The sequence below is a fragment of the Chaetodon auriga genome, chromosome 9 (genome assembly GCF_051107435.1).
Source record: "Chaetodon auriga isolate fChaAug3 chromosome 9, fChaAug3.hap1, whole genome shotgun sequence".
Classification (NCBI taxonomy): Eukaryota; Metazoa; Chordata; class Actinopteri; order Chaetodontiformes; family Chaetodontidae; genus Chaetodon; species Chaetodon auriga.
This window is the reverse complement of record NC_135082.1, coordinates 18,265,904-18,290,563: the sequence shown is the minus strand read 5'-3', so window position 1 is coordinate 18,290,563 and position 24,660 is coordinate 18,265,904. Positions and strand designations below refer to the sequence as shown.

The following is a 24,660-nucleotide window of genomic DNA, read 5'->3' as shown; positions in this document are numbered from 1 at the left end:
CCATCCGGGTTTATCCTTCAAGGAGAATTTCACTGCAAACTTTTCTGTGATCAACGCATTAAAGTGAGAGAGACTCATCCCTATAAAGACTGAATTTTGCCCGCAGTGATTATTCATCATCTCTGTGCGCCGAGTTGATCACATGAACTTTAGTGTGAGGAACAATAAACATGGTTTTGCTCTGTTATTTTAAGGCCTGTCCTCCATTTTCACCTTGGCCTGCGCTGCACGGACACCTGCTCTACAAGCAGACATTATCACACACACTCGACTTGACCAAAACCTGTTTTCTGTGCAACACTGCTTCAAAACAGATGTGTTTTTTTTCGTGTCTTTGCTTCCACTGGAGTGGTTTACAAGCAGATCTTACAGGGACATGTGAAACATTTTACAGTCACATGAGGACAGAGCGTTTTTCCTGACCGTCTTACCATGAGTCTGGAGCGTATGTCCGCTCCTTCCTCGGGCCTCCTTTTTTGCCCGTGAGACAGCGCCGAGGGCCAAAAGACGCCAAAAAGTCCGCGTTTCTTTCAAGCATCTCTGACCTCCTGTTGAGCACAACTTCCTGACAAAACCTGACCACAGGGCGGCGCTCCTGAGCTGACACTGCAGGAGCGAATGAGCTCCATCACCACTGAGTGAAATGTGCCACAATGAGGTCAGCTGCTGGAGAGGTGCACAGAGCTGCAGCGTCTTCTTGGCAAACACAATCTTCATTAGATTAAGCCTAATTATCAATTCATCACGTGTCAAATCGTCTCCCTCTTATTTGACATTAATTTTCTGTCCCTGTTTTTATGTTAATTCTATGTCTTTTTTATGCGAAGCACTTGGTGCATGTGATTTCTTTGTTGTAAAGCACTTTGAGCTGCATTTCTTGTATGAAAGGTTCTATACAAATTAAGTGCATTATTATTAATATTATTATCATTATTATTATTATGTAACAGTGTCACCATAAAAATATTTCAGTCAGTTCGTAGCTGCTCGGAATATAAAATGTACATTAGGTGCCACATTGTGGAAATACTGCAGGTTTTTTAACTTTAAGTGACTCACTGTGTGGGGAAATTCAATATTCAAGGCATTAATCTTACATTTTGGAGTATATGCATTGCTCCTTATCACATTCACACATAAAACTGTTTTATTATTGATATCGTGTTTATTTATCCAGCACCCTTAACCAAAAGGAGGCTGCATGGTTTTCTTGGTGCTGAAAGGTACATGGGGATGACAGCAGCCTTTTCACCACCCTGAGTGGTGTTTCTGTTTGTCCCTCACATCCTACAGCTTTCACAGGGCCCTCTCACTCTGCACGACTGATGGTGGACGTCCAACAAAAAACATTTTCTTGGTGTTTGAGTCACATACTTGGCTTTCAGTCCCCAAACATCATCTGTAGTGTTTCTATTCAGGTCACAGCGAATTAGTTTAGTTTGTCAATGAATATGAGTTGTACAGTTTGCAGAAGTTGAAAAGTTTCCTCTAAATTCACAGATGACTTTGCATTTCATGAGTGCAAGTTGACAAAGAAGTTGGAGCTTAAAGATGTAATTTCACACTGACCAGGCAGGACAGTGTCATTGCTCATTATACGTGACATACAGCAGACATTAAAATCATGCTGTAACACTTGATGACACATTTCAATCCTGATACCGATACCTGGGCTTTGGGTATCGGCTCCCACGGAGTAGCTCTGCTTAATCATTAAGCTGTGTGACTCACTGTAGGGAAGAGACTGGGGTTATTCTTTTATGTGCAACAAAATGTACCAAATAAATACGTAGATATAAAAGCACTGCATGTTATTTATTAGAACAATGGTATCCAATATCAGAGCAGACCATGGTCACGATACTGGAGTCAGCCATTTGAGTCAGTATTGGATGGATATCAGTATCAATAAGAGTGCATCTCTAATGCATAGTGCTCATACTTAATATGTGAACGCCCCGTGACAGACAGCTGTATGAATACATGTAGTAAACAGTGTACAACCACCTCAAAAAAAGGGTGGAGGCACAAATGCTCTGTAGCATTACATCAAACTTTCCAACTCTGCAATCACATCCTGCAAAACCATCAAGGTTCAGTGCTGAAACAAAAAGGCCTTTAAATTCCATGTATCAATCCCGAAGGTAAACGAGTATAAAGGAAAATCCCCGATCCCACTAATGAGGCGTGGGCGGTTTGAAAAGATACGTCTGGTCCAGATCAGCCTCTGTGCTTCTCTCCGCTGACAGCTGTGAGCGCTGAAGGACAAAAACAGCTGGAATCAGGAGCTGCGCTGGCTAGAGCCGCAGTTTCTGGGTAACAGGCAGACACTGTTGATAAAACAGGAAGGGTTGCCTCATAACTCGCTCATTTCTGAGGCAACACCATACTATCAACTTTGGCCTGATATGAACTTTTGATCATCCCCTCACTTAAGATGACAACAATTCACTGACTGAATACTCCGATTTACTTTAATGCAACTGTGACCACTGATGTCAAAAGGTCTCATTTTCTGTTCCCATAACACAATGTTTCGTCTGCATAGACATCACTTCCTCAGAAAGAAGAACAGCTTACAGCATACTTACTATTGTCTGCTATAAGCTGAGTTTCGTGCAATAATCTCTCTTTGGCATTAACACAGGCATTACAGAGATTTGATGGAGTGAAAGCATGTACTGTAGGTAAATAAATCTCTTAGTGCAAAATAGGAAAGCCCAAACAGGTGCTTCTGCATGTTAGCTTTGAAATGTTAGTTCGCCTGCAGCAGAATCCTTTAATACTTGTTTAATGCTTCAGATTTTCCTCTACCTTTCACTCTCTCCACCGGCTTTTAGGGCCGAGTTCTTATAAACCAGAGAGATGCCCTGGTTATTGTTCGGCTGAGTTTGTGCCTGCTCAGGCGTTCGGCCGCTTGTCGTTTCCCTTTTTCCCGGGAGAACAGATATAAGTTTGGACCGATAGTGATCTCCAGCCAGGAAATACAGAATTGGGTCGATGCAGCTGTTGACGCTCGCCAACGGCCTGGTGATCTTGTAAGTAAAGTTGACAATGTTGAGGAAGTCGCAGTTAAGATTCAACACACGGGAGGTGTAGTAGAGGGTCCGCGTGATGTGAAACGGGACGAAGCTCACAGCAAACACCACCAACACCACGATGATGAGCTTGATGGACTTCTGACGTGAAGCGGCGCCCTGCCGGCTGGAAGACAATCCTCGTCTGGGCCGGCACAGGGCCCGCGCCATCAAGCAGTAACACACCACAATGACCAGGAAGGGGACGCCAAACAGGAGCACCATGACAACAGAGCTGTAGTCCACATACTCCTCAAAGTTCTCCTGGTTGGTCGTGTCATGGCACAGGGTGTCATTGTCCCTCCTGGAGGTGGTGACGAAGATGAGGTTGGGCACCAGGCACACAGTCACCACACACCACACCATGCCACACACCAGGTGGGCGTGGCGGGGTTTCACCAGGGTCAGCGCCTTGATGGGGTGGCAGATGCCCAGATAGCGGTGCACGCTGATGCAGGTGAGAAGGAGGATGCTGCAGTAGAGGTTGGCGTAGAAGAGGAAGCGCACTATTTTGCAGGCAGCCACTCCGAAGGGCCAGTGGCTGCGGTTGGCGTAGTAGTAGATGAGGGTGGGCAGGGACAGGACATACAGGAAGTCGGACAGGGCGAGGTGGAACATGTACACCGTGCTGGGGTTCCACGGGCGCATCTTGAGGAACAGCCACAAAGCTGTAGCATTGAGTATGAAGCCAAACACAAACACCAGACCGTAGGACACGGGCAGCAGGATGTACTTGAACTCCTCATCAAAGCGGCAGCTAGAGTTGAAGACTGAGATGAACAGCATCGACTGGTTGAGCGTGCCAGGGCTGCTGATGAGCGTTTCCATAATGATGTGCAGCACTCAGTGAGGCGCTCTAAAGCCAGCAGATGACCGAACCTTCAAAGGAAGAAGACGTCTACCTTATTTATCTATTTTCTGACATTATATGGAACAAATGATAAATCAATGAAATAACTGGCAGACTAATGGAAAATGAAAGTAATCTTTAGTTGTAAGGCTTCGGTTATTTTATTTAGGAGTCCATTTTATGTTTGTTGTCTGTTTTCAGATCATTACTAAAGTAAAAGTGAGTAGTAATGTCAAGTCTATACACGGTATATTTATAAATACATGTACAGTATATGTCTCAGAAAGACATATAGTCAAAGCAGCACTACGATCTATAGCTTAAGTAAAAGTAACAACACCACAGTGTACAAATACTCTATTACAACTAAAAGTCCTGCATCGAAATCTTTACTTAAGTATTCACACTAAAATTTACTTAATGTACAAAAAGTAAAAGTATTTATCATGCAGAATGCCCTATTTCAGAAAAAGACGTCTGTTACATCATTGAATTATAATTATTGATGTATTCATATGCACATTTCTTATTGCAGCTGGTAAAGGCGGGGCTTCTTCTTGGTAAAGTGCTGCGTAGCTTATGAACGTCACCAATGATCAACGAAGTCTTATCTTTATCCATAATAATACACCATCATGTATTTATTGATTATATTTATCAGCCTTTTATTAAGCTGAAACGTTTTCAGTTAGGAGAGGCATCAAATAAAGTGGAGTAAAAAGTATAATATTTCGAATAGTTGTAGTGGAGGAGAAGGATGAAGTAGCATCAAATAGAAATACTCATGAAAAGTACCTCAAAAATTGTACTTGAGCGCAGTACTTGAGGAAATGCACTTGTTACTTTGTACCACTGCCGGTTAATAGTTTAGTGTTCAAAAGATAAACTGTTTGACCGCATCTGGTCTCTAAATGAGCTTCCACGCATGTTAAACAACGTTAACCCTGGTCGATCTGTGTCGTTTACACACAAACACACGCACAAAATACACATGTATGAGTGAGAATGCAGCATTTGTGACATCGCGGTCACTCACCCCAGCGGGATCCTGAAGACGCGCTGGTCTCACGCCGCTGATCCCAGTAAACAGAGACTCCCACCAGTGTCACCCTCCTGTCAGCCGGCGTGCAGCAGCTGCTCTTCTCAGCCCGTCGTCCTCTTCGGCCCTGACACATGAAACACGCGCCGAGAAGTTAGTTTTCGCTGGAAGAAGCGCTGGAGTCCATGGCACCGCAGCAGGGACACTCCGCTCTGAGCGCACGGCACATGGAGAGAACACAGGGCTGAAATGGGAAGTCACTCTGCTGAGTGGACAAAACTTCCGCCCAAAAAAAGCCTTCACTGTAAGCCGCTTGTAAGTCTGTGAAGCACGTGAAACTGCTGCCAGAGCTCACCTTCACACAAACATTCATCCACATTAAGTTTTACTCTGGATTTTCTCCTTCTAGCGGCAGCTCAAGAAGAAGTACATCCACATTTTAGTAAAGATGGCGCACAGATGATGTCTTTTTGTGTCTCTGTTTCCTTCCACATCATTCCAGAGCCAAATGTAATTCCCATAAATATTTTTTATTGTCTAATGTATGATGAGCTCATGATACTAATGCAATACTCTGCGTAAATAAGCAATCAGAGCCAGCGCACATCATTAAAGCTTCCACGTTAACACCCTCACTAACACACCAAGCAGCAGCTCTCTAACACTGGTTGATTATGAGTACTTTTACTTTTGATATTACAGAACTCTTTGCTGCTCATACTAGAGTAAAGGTTTGAATGCAGAACTACGTCGTGATATTTTAATTACTAGACTTCTTCCATCATTATTCTGCGTCTTTGGAATAGAAGCTCACTCCCATGACAACACTCAATGGCAATCAATACTGAAATGCTGCACAGGGTCATATTTGCACAGCTGTACAGTAGCATAGCTGTTATAAAACACAACATTCACTCTGCGGAGCTGTGAGGGACTAACTTGCTGCATCTCCTCGGTCATCTTTGTCACCTCAAGCTTTTCTGCAAGATTCACACGATAAGGGCTGCAGCTTTAAAGTCTGTGCATGAAGATGTAAAAGCAGGCACAGTGAGCAAAGCTGTTATCAGAGATGGGCCATAAACTGAGGTGAAATGAGGCCGTCATTCAATAAGTTAGCAACGATTAAAGTTCGATTGACCCAAAGCCCCAAATAAGCCAAAGCGTTTGTACACATTAGGTTTGAATTCCCCCTTTATAGTCAACATCGAGGCTGACAGTGGTGCGCAAAATAAAGTTCAGTCTTCAGTACACTGGGGTCAGCTTGGTGGTAGCAGTATGAGCGTTCTGTGTTTGTGTGCTGTATTGGGTTCCTGTGGTTTAGATGTCTGGAATGTGAGTGGGCCACTGACGAAGCATGTTCTTCATCAGAAAGCCCCTTCAAACAGCAGCATCGGCTCACAGCCCCACACAGATGGAAAACATGTCAACACACAAACAAAACTTTCGCACTCATTTTTCCATCATTCAACAACCGACTTCTTCCTTTTGCCTTCAAGGCCCCCTCCTCTCAAAAATCTATTTTGTTTATGAGCACTTCACTTGTTGTTTTGAAACCTCACTGTGCAGCATAATGTGCATGTATGTGCAGAGTTTGACATTAGAAGTCGTGTACTTACATGTTCAGTGTGCTTATGCAACATCCCAGTAATTTGGAAACCAGTCGCGCTCCATTAAGTGACTTCAGAAAGGCTGCTGTGGAAATGTGAAGCCTCCAGAGCACAAGCACAGAGTGGATTTTTCAGTGAAATGAAACTTTTGAAACATTCTCAATGAGGGTGGAGGATATGGAAATTTAAGAATTTTTAACAAGGTAACTGAACCTTTTGTTGGAAAACAATATCCCAGCCTAATTACTATCTTTAAACTTGTCTACATACGCACACACTTTTCAAACAGCTCGTTATGCTAAAACATGCTGCTGCTGTCACGTATCAACCACAAACTAAACCCATTTCAATTAAACATGTGAGTTTTAAAAGGAAACCATCCCATGTTCGCCGCTCTTTTCCTTTGATTTGCATGTTACCCAAAATTCCCAGCCCCCCCCCCACCCGCAGTGATGACATCACGACAGCAAGTATAGCAGTGACTCATTGGTCGCTGCCACATACCTGCTGCCAGAGGACAGAGAGATGTGTTTAGTCATGCCTTAATAAGTAAGCACCTCAACTGAACGCTAGACAGACAGAGGAACTCTGTGAGGAATATTTACGAGTTATTTTGGGATGGGATCCGCAGCTGTCTCGCGTCTTCTGCTGTGGTCTATTATTTAACTGAGCTGACAAATACAACTCTCTCGCGTTTGTTTGTTGCATCATTTCAGTCATCCTGTATTCACAAAACATAACTGATGTAATCATATTTAAGAGCAGCTTACTCTCAGCTTTAAAGGGAAGTGTCATCTTCTTGTTGTTGATTTACCAAGTACGGTGGCAAAGAATTGCACCATGAATGACATTGATTTTGTAAAATGGATATGGTTCTGTCTCTGGTTTTACAAGCTCTACTCTCGGAAGTGACTTAGGTTGCTTTTACACAAAAGTACCATATATGCATTAAAGGTCAGGTGATTCATTCACGTCGACATTCACTGAATTCCATCTCCTCAAGGTCTGATTGCAGTCTGCTCTGTGTGTGCGCTGTAAAAAAATCAGTTTTTCGTAAACAGCCCTGCTTCTATAAATGAAAAACAAACAAAGTGGCTCAGACCGATCCACCAGCACTATTCAGCTATTCAGCAACAGGTGGCATTTGTGCTCGTGAACAGGACGAGGGGTGAGGAGGGGAGACGGGGGAGCGAGCAGGATGGTAAACCTGGAATGTGAACATTGTTTAATCACATTATGAAGAAGGACCTCACCTTAAAGTAGGAGTCACGGTGCCCTTGATCACCATACAAGCAGCATAATGTGATGATGTGATCTGAGCGCTGAAGTGGAACAGACTCGAGGCAGTGATTTCTGTGGTTCCACCGCTGCTCCACAGCATGAAATAACACTTGAGATTGCTTGGTGACAGTCAAGAGTTGCTTTATGCACTTTACTGTTATAAAGGTTGCATAAAACACGCACAGTGAACACAGGTACTGATTAAGTGACATGATAGCGACAGTATGAGACAGTAAACAAAATGAGATATGCCAGGTCCTTCTATACCAACTTTACAGACACTTCCAGTAGATTCAGTATGTACAGCTATGGATTTCATGCTCCATAGGTTTAATAGAGTGCTTTTACAAGCTCAGATCCAGGCTCAATTATAGCAGAGTGATGGAAAGCACACGGTAAAAGGAATGAAGGTGAATGGTAAACACTAGCCTTGAGTGAACACTGGAAATTGAAGGGCCATATTTTTAAAATTCATTTAAAACAAAATCAATGAGACGTTTACACCAAGATCAATATTTGTATAAGTGTCAGTAACTGGAGATGCACCTCGTGGCTTTCTGTTCGTATCACCCACCTCTTTCATTGTCCGTCAAGATGGACAGATGAATTAAGCAGATTGTGCAGCGTTACTTCCTGCGTCATGTCCACTTTGTTGTGTTGACGCAGACGAACTATTGTTAGAGTATTGATCGAGCAAATGAAAAGAGGGCTGGGGTAAAGTCCAGCCGATGTGATTGATCTCCGATCAGCCTGTCCTCCTCTCAGACCTCGGTTCCAACACTTCTTCCAGTTCTAAGCGAGCAGACTGCGAGGCTTCGTATCATCAATGTTTTTCATCTCCGCATGTCAGTTCCAGTTCCTGGGCAGGTTCTCCAGGATCCTGCGTCTGTGTGACGGGTTGGTCACTCCTGCGGCGCGTAGATCCTCCTCAGTGATACCACTGTGCAGAGGAGAGAGGGCCCTGAGTGAAATTTGACTAAAAAAAATCAACTAGGTGTGAAAAAGCATTGTTGAGGTACGTATATGTGTTCACAACGTGGTGAACCTCGCTCCATCCTCGCTTGTGATCGACTGAGCCGTTCTCGGATGCACCTTTCATACCCAATCATGATACTATGACCTGTTACCAATGAACCTGTTTACCTGTGGAACGGTCCAAACAGGTGTTTATAGAGCATTCCACAGCATTCCCAGTCTTTTGTTGCTCCTGACACAACTTAATTGAAAAGTGTTGTTGACATCAGATTCAGAATAAACAGATATTGACAAAAGTCAATGAAGTTGATGAGGTCAAACATTAAATATATTGTCTTTGTGCTGCTTTCCATCGAGTATATGTCCAAAAGGAACAGCAAATTATCACACTCTGCTTTATTTATGTTTTCTCAACATTTTTGGACTCAGGGTTGTAGTTTGTCTTAGCTTTGATTTAAAAATGTGGATTTAGATGTTACAAGAGAGGCATGTTTGGGGCATTTGATAGCTCCGTGCTGGTATTCAGCCTGTCACACTCTGTGGTGTGGTGGATGCTTTCGTCCAAACTGCCTTCTGTGTTTGTGTAGTTAAGGTCATCACATTGGTTGTGGAACATGTTAGATAAAATCATTTTACCTGAAGTAATCCAGATCATCCCAGCCATTGAGGCTGAGTCCCAGGGTGTATTTTTGAAGGCCCAGAGCACTGAGGAGCTCGCGTACGGTCTCGGGTGCACCTTGGAGGACAGACACCTGCATTGACATAAAGCAGACAGATTTTTTTTTGTTTTTCTACAGAGAACCAGGAGTTTCATCAATTTTAAATACTGTGTTTGAGAGCAGTGTCCTACCTCTTTCTCCCAGCTGTAGCCTCTATCTCCATGCATGGAAGGGCCGTTTCTATAACCTGGCCTGTGGTTGGGTATGGATGGGCCTTTCTGCTCTGTGGGGAAGAAGTCAACTTCGCTGAGGGACTTGGCAATTTGCAAAGCAGTGAGGGAGTTGTCTCCTGTAGGTCCAGGGGGCTGCTGATCCACCATCCAGGGAACAGGTGCCTGACAGGGCGCTACGTGAGTGGTGATGTAGGGGAAAGCTGACGGCGCCTTGGTTGCCCGAACAGGATTGGTCCTTTCTGGGAGAAGCTGATGTTGATCCCTTCTGTTTTTTTCCCTGATGATTTCTGAGTGATTCATATACAAGTTCCTCAGGTTCTTCTCGGGCAGTATGGAGTCCTGAACAATATTTTTACCTTGGTATTTGTCTCTGGGCTGTGAAGTCTGTTCTTGGTACTGTGGCATGGCGTTACTTGGGGGTGGAGGGATGGGAGATGGGTTTTTGGCCGGGAAAAGCTGATAGGAGGAGTTGGTTTGGGGCGTATGAGGGTCATTGGTTGGAGTGTACTGGGGCAGGACGGCCGGAATTTCAATCTCTGTAAAGTCTGATCTGCGACAGGGTCTTCTGTCAAAGCCCTGACGTCCTGAGATTTTGGGGAGCTGCAAGGCCTCGTTTCCAGACCAGATCACCTGATGGTCCCTTCGCTGGGGGAGAGCCTCCTCCACCCTGCGCGCCACTGACACACCTTCAAAGATGAAGTAGGCAGGATTGGTGTAGCTGCTCGGAGTTAGTTTGGGAGGCGCTGCCAAAGACCTGCAATGAACACACAAGTCTTGTATGTAAATATTTGTCCACAATTCTCACTCGCTTTCTTCACAGGAGTTTGAATTGTGTTCTCTAGCATTCACTCAGACCAAAAGTGATTGGTTGATGTGGTGTGCTTGCATGTATTTAATTGACCAGTGTAGTTGCCTGATGTTGCATTGCAATGCATCAAAATTTGAGCTGGCAAATTTGACCACTGGTAAAAATGCCAGTGACTATGACATAAATGTTGGAAATTATTGCTTTTAACTCCAAATTACAAAATCAAGTAAGAACATTAAAGAGTATTGATAATTCTTTAATATAATTTAGATGATATCTGTTGTATCACAATTTATCAGGTCATGGCTGACAGAGTTTGGGAGCAAATGTCTGAGAATTCTTTTCAAAATAAAAGTAGGCTGTGTGAAAGTGAACCTTGAGCTTGGTTATGTTGAAAAACAGAGCAGATAAAATGTGAACGCGATCAAAAAAAGATTTGTAAGCCTGAGCTAAAGACCCCTGGAGAACCTTTCCTCAAGAGCTAAAGGCTTTCTGCTGCTTCACTGATGCTCAGAGACACAAAGAAGAGGTCCTCACCTGTGTATTGGGACCTGCGTAGGTGCAGAAGACACGTGTCCCCTCCCGGGATCTTTCTCCAAGTGGAACCACTCTGAAAAAGCCAAATCATAGGAAATGAACGACACATTTCGTAAAGAGCAAAGGTTGTTCAAAGTGTGGAGCGTGTAGGCCAAAGGCTGTGTCAATTTGCAGTCACACAGCGATTGGTGGTGTTTGTGTGTGTTGTTGTAGTTCCTGACCTGGTGGCATAATACTCATCTGTCCTGTCTGTGTCTCAGGATGCATCTGGTCAGGGTCAGTCAATCAGGAGCCAAAAGAGGAAGCGGTCGATAGATACCAGCAAGTGTAAAGCCAAGCCAGCGATCATTGAGGAACCAAATAGAGGAAGCAATGTGAGACTCACGGGAGAGTCAAAGAATGCAGTGACAGTGGAGATGGAAGTTTAGTGGGAAGTGATAGTGCAAGCAAGGCAGAGGGTAGGACAGGGCCAGGTCTGGCAGACCCACCGTAGACTTTGTCTCGAGTTCCTCGTCTGTCCTTGGGCACATGGATCCTGACCCGTCCTCTTATGGAGCCCATCTCCTCGCCTCGGTGACTCAAAAATGTCTCGAACTGCTCTGACGCGCCGGTGAGCGAGCGCAGAGCCACACAGCATTCACCTACGGAAAAGATTTTATTATTCCCTGGATCAATGAGACATCTCACCCTGAAACACAACAAGGTGCAGAGTGCAAGTGATCGATCCACATAGTTTCAGCGTGATTTTCTTAGACTTCAACATGATTTCCTTAGTTTTGGATATACTGCCTGTAGTTCAGCTGCAGTGAAGGTTGATTTGGAGCACTCGATTCAGTGCCTCAGAGTACAGTAATCAATACATTTCATTGTGAATATTTTCTTCCTTTTGCATGGAGATGGAAAAACTTCAAGCATGTCTCAATAGAAAGTGGTCCATGAAACTGTTCGGAAAAAGTGCCATCATTGCCAAAGACATGGTGCTGCTAAGCTTTTTAAGACAAATTTTTGGTGCTCAAGTTCAAGATGTCTGTGAAGATTGTCATTCATCCAGGTCATGGTACTTCTGAGTGCTCCCAAAGGCAGCTGCACTTGTTTTTTGGTTCAAGTTCAAGATGTAATCTGCAAACTCTCTCAAAACATAATGAAGCCAGCTGGATTAAAATGAAAAAATTTAAAGAAATCATTTCATGTTTCTGGATAAACTTTACACTTTAAGGGTTAGCAAGGGTTAGCACTTTAAGGGTTCAGTCCTTAGCAAACCTAGAGGGACATTATGAATGGAGAAGGCAATTAGACAAAGTTAGTGACCAACCGTATGACTCAAACCCGTCACATGACTTGACAGACAGCAGCAGGTGCTGATCCTGAAGATACTCCATGTCGGACATGATTGGAAGAAGCTAGGACAGACAAACAGATCACAAGTTAACAATCTGACTACAGAAACAAACAATGCCTACAGCCACTTCCAAATGGGCCGAGCCTCTGACCTTCGGCAGTTGTTTGAAGGACCAGCCCAGTTTCAGGAACCCGGGAACGTCACAGCTCTGCGAGTCATTCTCACTTGAGCGTCGTGTCTCTGCAAAGGTAGAGATAAAAGCATTTCTGCCACTGCGCTGCATCACGCTTTACATTCAAAGCCTTTTTGACGGGACACCATACCTTCAAGGCAAGACGAATGAAATTCAATGAAGAACTTTGCCTTGCTTGCCGTCTTCACAATGGCCTCGATGCCTTCGAGCTCTATCCAGGCCCTCTCCATGCCTGAATTTAGATCTGTGCCAGACAAACGCATAACAATACTGTTCACTTAATAGAGGGATTCAGTCTTGTTGCATGTGTTTGTGTCCACAACAACGACCGCACCTGTTTTGGAGCTGAACTGTGATGTCACTCCCACTTGGAACGTGGCAAAAACAGGTGAGTGATCGCTCGTGAAGATGTCATCCGTGCAACCTGGTAAGAGACAAATCCACCATCTTACTTTCTCATTACAATTGCAATAACATCACTAAATATCTTCTATGTGCTGGAGCTAAAGTGATTGCACAGCACTGTGAGGCAGATGAGCTGTCAGTTTATATTTCACAAGATGTGACAATAGAGTGATTTCAGAGACAAAAAGCAGCTTTTCTACTCCCCGGTATTTGTATTGTTTTGTTAGTTTGCCGAGGTTAGTCAGGAACAGAAGCTCAGGCTGAATGAGAGGAAATGACTCTGTTTCTTTACGGACCACAGACCAGGATGTAGGGGTTGACCGTTATTCGTTTTGAGGGCTGCTCTCTTTTACAGCGGTACAAATGAAAAAAAAAAGACCACAGTTATCTAATTTGAGAATGCTGCATCAAAACCTCTGGCTATGTGAAGACTTAAGCACTGCCTGTTCTTTATTGCTCTTATACATTTTGTTTGTGCCTTATTTAACATTTCCTCCTCAAACTTTTGGGATTTTGACCTCACCGTATGAAGTGCACATGTTGTGCATCTCTGGGTAGGACTTCCACAGGATCCTGTCACACCATGACGGGACATTGACTCGCACCTACAGAAATAAATCAGCAACATATTACATGTGCGTTTGTTTACAAATGAAATTGCCATATTTCTAAACTGTATGCAGTGCAGTCATTCCTGTTATGCCAGACGTTCCATTTTTAGACGGTGGGTTAAATCTTTACCTCCTATTTTCAGCGCTCATGGCAGCTGCTGTCAAAGACTCGTTCAATGGGATTAAGTTGCACATAAAAATATCTGTGAGTGAAGTGAGTGAACTTTATACTTAGAACGCTTCTCGGGCCTTGTCTTTGTTGTACTTCGCTGATACGGTGTGTGTTATTTATTTAATATCAGAGCCTGAAATAATATGATTAACAACATGATTAACACAAAAAATAAGAGGATAAGACGAAGGGGTGCTTTTATATAAAGGATATTAACACAGCAATTAATCAACACTGAGAGACTCCAAAAAGAAATATTTAATCATTTGAGAGGCTGTACTTAGATCTCCAAAGACAGCAGGACTTGTCCTTTGGGGACCATGAATCAGCAGAAAAACCTCGACCTATTATCGGTTCAAGAGGAGAAGTCAGGCCATCACCAAAGTCAGTAGCATGGCTGAAAACATTTTTGGCAGCTACTCAGAGGTGCAGATAGGGTTTTTATTGTGGGCACACATCCGCTGGCCAGCACCTGAATGGATTTTTATGTACACATCATCCTGTTTTTCTGAGGTTCTTTTGTGCAGCAATAAATGACTCACTCCTGAAGTCTTGTACTTTTGCCATAGGTAGCAGTCCCTGGAGCCCCGCTCATACCGATAAGTGGGTGGAAATGCAATCTTCTCTTCCTCTTAAGCATGATAAACAGAAAAAGAGCACAGAGTGAGGTTAGCAAAGGCAGAGCTGAATCAAATTTTAATGGTTCTGTATTTCTTTCTCATTTATTTTGTGCAAAGTGGAAAACAGAGTTCAAGTGCATGCACATTAACTGTCTGATATTTATAGTTTTCACTTTAGAACAAAGGCTAACAGCAAACTCACTGAAATTGAAAAAGGCCTTCCTCTTGTGTCTCTCTCGGGTCAGCTGGTCTGCACACATGAGCTCCTCAAACTCTCTCTTAGAGACATGTTTCAGGATGTCCTGGAGTCAGTGAGGACCGGACAGAAGCAGTAACATCAGCGTCTGGGATTGCGATCATTATGCCACATGGACTATCAATCCAGTCTTCAAAGGTGCTGAATTAGAGCACGAAGTTAATTAAAGAAATTATAACAGTCGGCCTGACCTGTACATCCAAGTCGAGTCTGTAGTTGAGGTCTCCACACCAGAAGAGATGGGTGAAGCGCAGGCTGATGTCGAAGGCACCGAGCTGTTTTTCACCCAGAGAGAGCAGTCTGAGGATGTCCACAAAGTTCTGGTTCCTCCTGAATATGACGCACATCAAAGGAGGCAATTATATGAAGTGAAAAGGGAGGACACACACGCTTGGTCTTGAATATATTTATACACACATGCACACAATGTACCTCAGGACTTTCTCACTTCCGGAGGTCAGGTGGCAGTTAACAAACCCAAAGGATGTTCCATTGAAGAGGAAGGAGACTCCAACAGCCCCCTTGTTTCCTGAAACATCAGAGATACTTAACCTCAAACCTCTGGCTTAAGAACACGTTTTGTTCTGGTTAATCGTGCTCTGAGACTTCTGGCTGATGTCCATGATATCATGAAATCATGCATGGCAGCCTACCCAATGTGTTCCCCAGGCCGGTCCTCACACTGGCTGTGTTCACATGGCTGATGCGGCTCTCGTGCTCCGGCTTCACAAACACAGCCAGCCTCATATTCCAGAGGGACTGTACTGCCACCTACAGGACAATGCGCTGCATTACAACAGATGACAAGAACAGTGTCCAGAGGAGGAACACATAATTACAGATTTCTCAACTGATTTGACTCATTTCTATAAAGTCGGGCTCCAGCACAGCCACTGGAACAGATGCTCACTGGCAGAACAGACCAGTTCTACAGCAGGCTGAAGTGTTGCTTTCATTTCAGATGACATCAGAACAACCGTCTATAATTGAGATGATATTTTCAGACAAATTCCCTGAAGACAAAATACTCTCATAATCCTTTCCTGTAACCTGAGATGCTGCTGAAACATCAACATCAAGTGAAAAACATGTGTTCCCTCCCACCTAATATGTGCAAACACATGTAATATTTCACCATTTTACATGATGCACTTTGAAATGCTGAAGCAAGTGTTTTCATCTTTCACCTGTACAATACTATAAAATGAATTAAGCACAGATAAATAACAATGTTAAAATTCAAGCTTTATAAGACTAGAACACCAGGATTGACCCCACTATTACAGAGAAGATTTTAAACTGTATGTTTTATGCTTTATATGATTGTCAGGTGACATATACTTCATATTCAGCATTCAGCATTATGTCATTTTCGATCATTTAAAGGTATTTTTCGTTGCAAAACTGCAAATCTGTTCAGACAGCTCAGTGACAGCTCAGTCAGTTTGAGAGCATGAAAATTGATTTTGAGGTTCCTGCAGTTGAGGTTTGTGCATTTGAAAACAATGAAAATGTATAATTATATCTTTAAAGAATCATAAGAGCTCAATGGTTGCATTAAATTTTTTTAACAATTAATAAAAAAATGTTAGTAAAATGGTTGCTTAGAGATCAAGTGGCAAATATATGACTTTAAAATGAAATGTACAATGTTCTCCTATCAGTAAACCACTGATCTGCTTGCTCTCCACCCATTTAGCATTGCACTATTATAACATTGTTGGACTTCCATTGAAAAGAAAAAAAAAAATCTAAAGCCACAAAAGGCTTTATACAACCTTTTCACATATGCTGTGGTACTCCAAACGGCCTGCAAACAGTCTTTGATGTGTAAAATCTGTGGAGTTCCCCTCCAGCTATTCTGGGCATGTAAAATTGTGACTCTTCTGTGAAACATGGCAACTTCATGGATATATATAGACACCAGCTGAAGCTGAAACAGTTGGTGGATTACCTGCTTGAAGTCAATGTGGGTGTAACTACGAAGGGTTGCTTTGATATGTTCTGTCCATTCTCTCTCCCCCTGAGGGTTTTCCTGAGTCCCCAAGGCATAGATGTCATGAGGGAGCAAGGCGGTCGACTCATCGGGGGTGTGTCCCAAACCGCAGCAGGTCACCCACGTCTGTAGGCTGCGAGGAGGAGGGGAGCCACCTGTGTGTGCAAAAGAAGAAAAAAAACACAATAAAAAACCCTTCTCCCCTTAATACGGCACATTAGTGAGTCTTCTGTTGCCTGACAGTGAAAGAGACGCATCACACTCATGCTTACCCATATTCCAGGTGCCAACAAACACAGAGACCACGTCGGGTTCACTCAGCTGGGAGTGCCTGGTTTTCATCAGCTGAAGGAGTTGGCAGAAGGCGTCACATTTCTGACAGAGATGAGAGTCACTCAGTGAGTTATGGGAAAGGAAACGGTAGATTCCAGTAAATAATAAAATCCATTGTCTTGCCTTCTTACCCGTGCACTCTCAAACGTCATCTCCCGTGGTGCGTTGTGGTGGCTGTCAACAGCCATGCGTACCTTGGCCGGACTGCTCTGGAACTTGACAATCTGAAGGACTGATGCACAAGAAACATAAACGCAGACAATTATCCAACACGTTTGCAAGCCAGAGAAACACTTTGGTAAACGTAAGTACATGTTTTTTCTCACTTCTGTCATGTGAGACCCTCTCTATGCCAAACGAGCCAGCCTTCCTGTCGAAGAGCAGCACGCCGGTGTCCACATCCACAGAAACAGTCTGTCTGCCATATCTCACCATCTTCACCTGGACACACAAATAAAAACAGCTGTTCACACAGTCAGAGGTCAAAGGCAAAACATAACTGAATAACTAATTGACCATTTACAGAATTTTCTTGGTTCCATTTTGAACCTGGTTTACCTGAAACGAGTGAACTGGTAGCTGTCTGGCGTGGTTCTTGACAGGTGTTACATTGGTGGGTGCTGGTTCAGGAGGGGGTGGGTTAGGCTGCACTGCCAGGTTGTGATTGGTCACTGCATCTTGTAATGCTTTTAACACCTTTATAAGCAGAGAATTTGCAGTGTTACAATCTAACTAGTGTTGCTCATCACAGACAAGACTGGTTTGTTTTTCATCACTCAATAACTGAGCGCTGCCACTACATGTTACAACATGAGAACTGTGGACTTTAGTGCTGGACTTTCGTTACTGTTGCTTTGCCTGTCAAGCTTTCCCTTCTTGCACCGCATATAAAGGAGTTTACGGTGGTAACAGTGGCCGATTCACAGTAATTTAGTAATTAGTAATTCACAGTATGCTTCTCATTTCCAGCTGACGACCTTGGATTTTGCCTGACTAAAGTAAGATAATGCTAACAGTTAAAGTCAGATTGGAAGGCCGTCTGCAGCTGTTTTCCACGTGATACATCTTAAAACAAGAACGATGTAAAATATGTGTGATGGCTGCATACATGATATAATGCTAAAAGATTGAAGCTAAAGCTACATAACCCATGCACAACATCAGCACCCTCACCAGCTGTTGATCCATGTAATGTGTTCAAGGTAGCAGCACTGTTTGTGTTTTTCAAGATAGAGCTAGTTAGTGTAGCTTCCCTTAAATTGTTTGGATTCTTACTACAGAAGAAAGTACAAGAAGACAAGCGATGCAGCGGTTTGATTTAGGCTTTGCGTGTTGTTCGTATTTTCAAACAGTGTGCTTTACTTTTTTGCTCCACAAGAGAGAGGGATTTGAGGATATGAGGAACAAGAGTTTGGCAAACATGACGGTATCTAATACATGTTTGGCTGGAGTTGCTGGAATGTGAACATCCCTAAAACAAAGAGCTATAAGGTAGTTGGCTCACAGATTGACACGTCTGTTATCAGTGTATGTGTCTTGTGTTTTAGGTTTCTGAAAGACTACAAACAAGACACGACCTTCGAAACTCTTGACATTCAGAGATTCACTCTTCTTAGTGCCTCATGCACATCACATCAACATGTAGAGAAATGGAAAGCTTGACAGGCGAGGGGTCAATTTGTTTGTTCAAGTGTTTGATCTCTTTCCTAAACTTAAATATGGGCTTTGACACAATAGTGGTTTGTTGTCCACGCACTGCCCGTTCTGGCACACGTATTTTGTCATAAACAAGAAAAACCGTCAATAGATAACTCTGTTATGTCATGTTTACTCAACATGAACAAACCTTTTTCTCCAGTGAAGAGAGGAGGCTGACCAAAGCTGAAATCTTACACAACAGGCTGTCTATCTCCATTTCTGGGCCCTTGATCCAAAAACACAAGAGGAAAGGTGCAATGAGTTGATATACTCGGATGTATAAGAACGCATGTTTATCCTCTACAGCACTGTGTTACCATCCATTACAGCATGGTTTGTATTGTACCTGTGCTTTGGTGTGTGTTAACGAGCAGCTAGGATGATCGAAGACCTTGGCCAGCGTTTCCAGACTCGACAGAGTCTGGTCGATCTCACTGTAGATCAGGTCAATAAACAACTTTTGGTTAATGACCATACAACTATTTACATACATTTCAGTGCTTATGTTGAGCAAAAAGGTAAGCTGCATTATCTGTTTACTGCATCATAACGGTCGGTACACAGTCTGCAAGTTGACCTGTTTTCACTTTCACTTCATTAATAATGATAACAGGAAAAACGTGCTGACCTGTTTAGGCCTTGGCAGGCAGTACCCAGAGTGCGCTTGAGGTGGCACAGAGTTGTCGCCCCTTTATGCACATTCTCAATGTCGAGAGGCAGCTCACTGAAGAGGTAGTCATTGAGTAAACGAATCACCTCACCTGCAGTGCTGTAAACAGGATAAAAGGCAGAATTCAGACTGTAATGTTTTATAAACTGTGCATTTCTGCTCTATGGACTTTACTATTGTTTAAGTTTTATCTGCTGGCAAAAACCCCTAAAACATTTGAGAAACAGAGGAGACCAAGAGGAGGAGTTCAGCACACAGCAGATACTATATTCACACTGTTTATTAATAGGCCAAAAAAAAAAAAAAAAAAGAGCGACCAATGTTTTACATGTTGTTTTCTCTCTGCTTGACTGCCAACAGGTGCTTATTTAAATGAGGCAATGCTAATTACTAGAGAACATAACAGATGGCTAACATTGAAGTGGCACTACAAATCACTTCAAGTCAATAAAACAGACACATGTATTAATCTGATGTTGATACAGAAAAGAAAGGAGAAGGAGAGTTTTGGAAATGAATAATTGTTTTGGATTTAAGCTACATAATCGTACCTGGATGTGTTCAGCTCCTGCAACTTGTCCAGGAATAAGGTATGAGGGGCTGGTTTCGCTGGTGGTCCTGTGAAAGGTACTGTGCTGACAGAGGCTGGAACTGGAGACGGCTTCTCATCATCTGACCAAAGAAGAAACATTAAATCAAACATGAAAAACCCTCTTGGATTAGCTGGAAACTGCTTTATCACAAAGCTGAAAACAGGCTGTTTCTGAGCTCATGAAAAGTTAGACTCTGTAGAGATACTTGGTTCTCACAGGACAGCGATGCTACAAACATACAATGATCTCATAGAATATGATGCACTGCTGTAGATTTAACTACCCAACAGTATATAAACATCCACCATAATCATCTACAGCAGTAAAATGCAGCATACGCCTTAATGCCGCTGTAGAATCTACCAGAAAAGCACTGACAGGGAGAATTCCACTGCACCATGAATACTTTTACTTTAATACTTTAAGTATATTTTGCTGATAATACTTGAGTACTTACATATATGCAGGACATAGTGAATTATATTTGTATGTGTATTTAACTGTTAGATGATTCGTTGTGACAACAGCTAGAGGGCCCACCTGAGCTCTCATCCCCAGTGTCTGTATCACGAGGAACAGCATAGAGCAGCGGAGTGACCAGGCCTTTGTGGGGGTGCTGGTACCCCAATACCAGGTCCTCCAGGGTCCGGAAGCAGTTCACCTGCACCCCTTGTGTCGTCTGTGAAATACACACACACACACACAGCAGAAGTCACTGAGTGTATGTAGTGTTTACATCATATGAACGTGTCTGCGTGCTAACAGTCTGTAATAGGTTGAATGTCATTGCTTTCTTTGAGTAATACAGAGTAAAACATATGAATGACAAATGCATAGCTATGAGTTTATGTGTGTGTTCATACAACATGTTGTCGTCTACAGTGTCACTAAGTTCTATTTAATTGCAACTTGACTGCCTTGTTTATTCTCCAACTTTTTTAGGAAACAAAGTTAATGAAACTCTTTCTCATAAGTTCTTTGAAAATACCCTGGGAAGACCGCTTATGCAACAAATATAATGTCTAAGTCTTGTATTATAGGCATGAAATTGAACACAGAGTGAAATAACTGCCCAGTTCTGACTTGCATTATGTGGCTGTTAGTGGATGTTTCCACACAGCACCCACCCAGCCCTCATTTCGACATCTTGCTTGGTAGAACAAAACAGAAGTATTTATTTGCATGACAGAAAAAGACACATACAGATGACTTGCTGTGATAAAAAGCGTCCCAGGGGGATTTAGAGAGGAAAGATGACATCACTGATAGCTGCTCCCTGGCTGCAGCAGCAGTTGGCTGTCTTGTTTCACTGTGGTTCAACATACCCAGTCAGTCTAAAAAGCCCCCTCAAAAAAAAAAAAAGAAAAAAAAAGAAAAACATGGCTAGGAGGTTTTCACATGCATACGTTCACTCTCAAACTTTCCACAAAAACCTGCACAGCTACACTTCAGTGGCACTCAAAGCAGGACAGGCAAAAATTAAGATTAAATAAACACACATGCTGTGCGCAGGTGCGGTGCATACACACTCACAACGCTGCCCGTCTCATGCACAAAATCAACATGGTACACATCAGACCACAATACCAAGCAAGCTCGTTTCCTGTGCCCTCTTTGAAATGAACCGTTGTTTTGGCTCGAGCTACCTGTCCGATTTGCCAGGAACTCTTCAAATAGTATTTTTATACCACAAGGATCTCTTGAAAAGCAATTAAAAAGAAATGACAAGGAACAAGAGACGGTGGGGGACAAAATAGGGCTCAAAATATCTCTGGCCATCTTGGAAAAACAAAAAGGCAAGCATGCAACTTGTGAGTTAGTGGAGCAAATCCAGTGAGGGAAAATACGTACTGGAGGTTTGTACTGATGGCAGTGGAAAAACAACTGAAATAGCAACACAGTTAAAGGTCTTCGTTTGAAAGCAGAGGATTTTTCCAAGTCAAAGGCTTGAAAAACGTCTGCCAGACAATCATTATTAAACTGGTTATTGGACTTTAATATGCAGACATAGTTAAAAAAGCCACAGCTGATTTGCGGTTTAGGCCCTGAAAATGTTTATTTCTCTCACTCTCTCGCTTTCCCTCACCGACGGTGTGTGTGTGTGTGTGTGTGTGCTTGTGCGGTTGCAAACTTTGTGCTTGTGTGTATTTTTATTGCCTAATAATTAGGTCATTTGCTGACTAAACTGCCCCCTGCTCAGAGTATCAAAAACAGACACATACCATCACTGGCTTTAACTCTGCCACATCCAACAGACTCATTATGTCTAATACAAACACCCTCATACATACACATAACAAATAAGCACACCCATTGGTCCATGACCTAGTGTGTGGGTTGAGTAGGAATCTCTGAGACATACAGTAAAAACAATTTCTCCTCTGTGCTGCTGAGCTTATGCTGCAAGCATGCGGCCACATGGCAGAGATGCCATTCAAACAACAAGGCCACTGCAGTCGTAACAGAGCCCGTACAGAGAGGAAACACAAGCATGTTCCTGTTCTCCCTACAACAGGCGATTCCAAACCATTGTCTGACTCCTCTGACTCCATCTACCCTGCTGTGCTATCCTCTGCGTGTACACTTTGTGCCAAGGTTCCTATTGTGTTTCTCTTTCCTCTGGTCCGGTCAGGCAGAGCAGATTCAGCCTCGATGAGCACTCACCTGAACCGCCAGAAGGCCGTCTGCATCGGGAAGAATACGATAGGTGTGAACATGACGCTGGAACCTTTGGAAACCAAAACAAGCTCTGTTATTAAAGGCATAGCAAATCACTACAGCACACTTCTGCGCGAACATTCAAAGGGAAAATATAGTTAAATGTATTGTTTAAATAAGGACCAGATGTTTAGCTGCAGTTAAAGACACTGTAACCTTCTTAACACGGCGCCAGTTGTTTTACAGATCACTAATGACGTGGCTTGTTTTAGTTATACAACGCGTGAGAGACACTTAGATCATCATCTCCATCAGTCACTTCAGAGGAATTTGTTTTCAGGCGGCAGGTAAAGGTGAACTGGCAGCTTGTATCAGTAAGCTACTGTATATTATAAAAACAAAGGGGAGCCATGATAGCAGAATGACTACGTACAAACGTGTGGAGAGATTTAGGAAACTAAAAGAGGGAATGACATATCGAGAAAAGAACGAAGGGAAAGAGGGAGCACTATGAGCGGCCGGGCTCAGCTTTCAGGAATGTATCTGGCTCAGGCTGATGAGCAGTCAGCGTAGTGCGGTCGCTGGAGCTCCCGCCCTCTTTCAGGGGCCCCAGGGAAGAAAGAGGGGTAAGAGGGGAAACAGGGAGTCCTGGGCCAGGGTTTGACTGGCTGAGGTGGACTGCGTTTGGACAGGACAGCCTGACTAGTCTGGAGAGGGTGTATGTGTGAGGTTGGCTCAGCCCTTAAGCGGCCATTCTTTGCTGCCTTGCCTGCTGGCAGATGATGGTGAAAGTGATGGATGTGACAGGAGGAGCGAAGCTGCTGAATCAATTTACAGATGGGGACATTGTGCAGAACTGTTGAGTTTATGAATAGTTTTCAATCAAAACAAAATCTAAAAGTTTGAGGAGATTAGGTAATCGGTTTGTTTTGACATAAAGAAGAACTGCTGTCTGTTTCTGCTCACATCGGGCTGCGCTTACTACTTCAAGACATCCTGAGTGAATCATTCATTAAGTATTTTCAAGCAAGAGGAACACAAAAATAGACACGAAAAGTAACTTGATGGCTGGTGAGTCACCTTCCCTTGCACTTTCCTTTTCTTTTAAGTTAGGATCTACAAAGTATTGCTGACAAGAGCAGTACACTTACAGATACATTAACTGCACCAGCTCGCAGGTGCTCCTTCAGAACGCACCGTGTAAGATATCATAATGGCTTTAAGTACCTCAGAGAGGCAATTATGTTTGATTGTGAAGATAAACTGGCTGTCCACTAAGTAATGTGACTGTGTGTGTGTGTGTGTGTCTACTCACAGCAGGCACAATGCATAGGCTCCTGGCACAGACTCACTGTCTCTCACTAGGTAGCTGCCATCCCTCCCTGCCCGTGCCAGCAAGTCCTCTGCATGCACACGGCTGATGTCACGATGATACCATGCTGCCGTCGCCATGGCAATCAATGTAGCGAGATATGTTCGGAAAAATGATCCACATGAGGCGATGAACTTGACATAACACAAATTTAACGCAGACTTGTCAGACTTGCTCAGATGGCATCCCGCTGGCGGCCTGTCATTCAAGCTGTCCGAGTCGAGTCGAGTGCTCTGTTTCAGTGTTCAGAACTTTCCCATGATCCTTTTCTCCATGATCGAAGTGTCAAACAGACAACCCCACACCTTGTCTGTATCAGCTAGTACTTCCTGGGTCTCTGTTGGGTCCTTCTGGGTCACACATCCTGTTGCTTTAGGGGAAGACAGAAAGAAACATCCAGCTGATCGTGCAGCGCGTCCTCTCCAACAACAGCCCGCTCCCCGACAGAAGCTCCAGTCCACCTTTCTGATAGTATCCTCGCACAGAGAGACCCTGTTTCAGTTTTTGGTTGCAAGTCGCTGCACCCAGGTGGGTGTGTTGTTCCAACAAACACAGACCATCACAGCCGTGCGAGGGAGGGAGAGGGAAGGAGGTAGGGGAAAAATAGCGAGAGGTGCTGCACAGTCTGAATGAAGCAGCCACCCCTGAGGCGATGACGGTGCCTCTAGCTTAACCACA

General features: G+C 43.5%; 2 protein-coding genes across 2 annotated transcripts; both read right to left on the bottom strand.

Moving 5' to 3' along the window:
• Positions 1-2,016: 2,016 nt before the first annotated feature.
• Positions 2,017-5,218, bottom strand: LOC143325825 (P2Y purinoceptor 4). Its single transcript, XM_076739163.1, has 2 exons — positions 4,964-5,218; positions 2,017-3,956 (listed from the first exon to the last, which is right to left on the bottom strand). The coding sequence occupies exon 2, from the start codon at positions 3,903-3,905 to the stop codon at positions 2,811-2,813; it is 1,095 nt and encodes a 364-aa protein (XP_076595278.1). The 5' UTR covers positions 3,906-3,956; positions 4,964-5,218; the 3' UTR covers positions 2,017-2,810.
• A 2,760-nt stretch (positions 5,219-7,978) lies between these two features.
• Positions 7,979-24,227, bottom strand: inppl1b (inositol polyphosphate phosphatase-like 1b). The gene is made up of 27 exons (XM_076738922.1): positions 23,926-24,227; positions 22,617-22,680; positions 20,493-20,631; positions 19,911-20,031; positions 19,318-19,458; positions 19,036-19,123; positions 18,838-18,915; positions 17,550-17,687; positions 17,318-17,432; positions 17,123-17,223; positions 16,931-17,033; positions 16,617-16,813; positions 15,316-15,433; positions 15,095-15,191; positions 14,854-14,992; positions 14,609-14,708; positions 14,329-14,417; positions 13,527-13,608; positions 12,933-13,022; positions 12,729-12,842; positions 12,557-12,645; positions 12,379-12,466; positions 11,555-11,707; positions 11,067-11,139; positions 9,680-10,475; positions 9,466-9,581; positions 7,979-8,794 (listed from the first exon to the last, which is right to left on the bottom strand). Exons 1-27 carry the CDS (start codon positions 24,060-24,062, stop codon positions 8,701-8,703), a joined length of 3,660 nt encoding a protein of 1,219 aa, XP_076595037.1. The 5' UTR covers positions 24,063-24,227; the 3' UTR covers positions 7,979-8,700.
• Between the last annotated feature and the right edge of the window lie 433 nt (positions 24,228-24,660).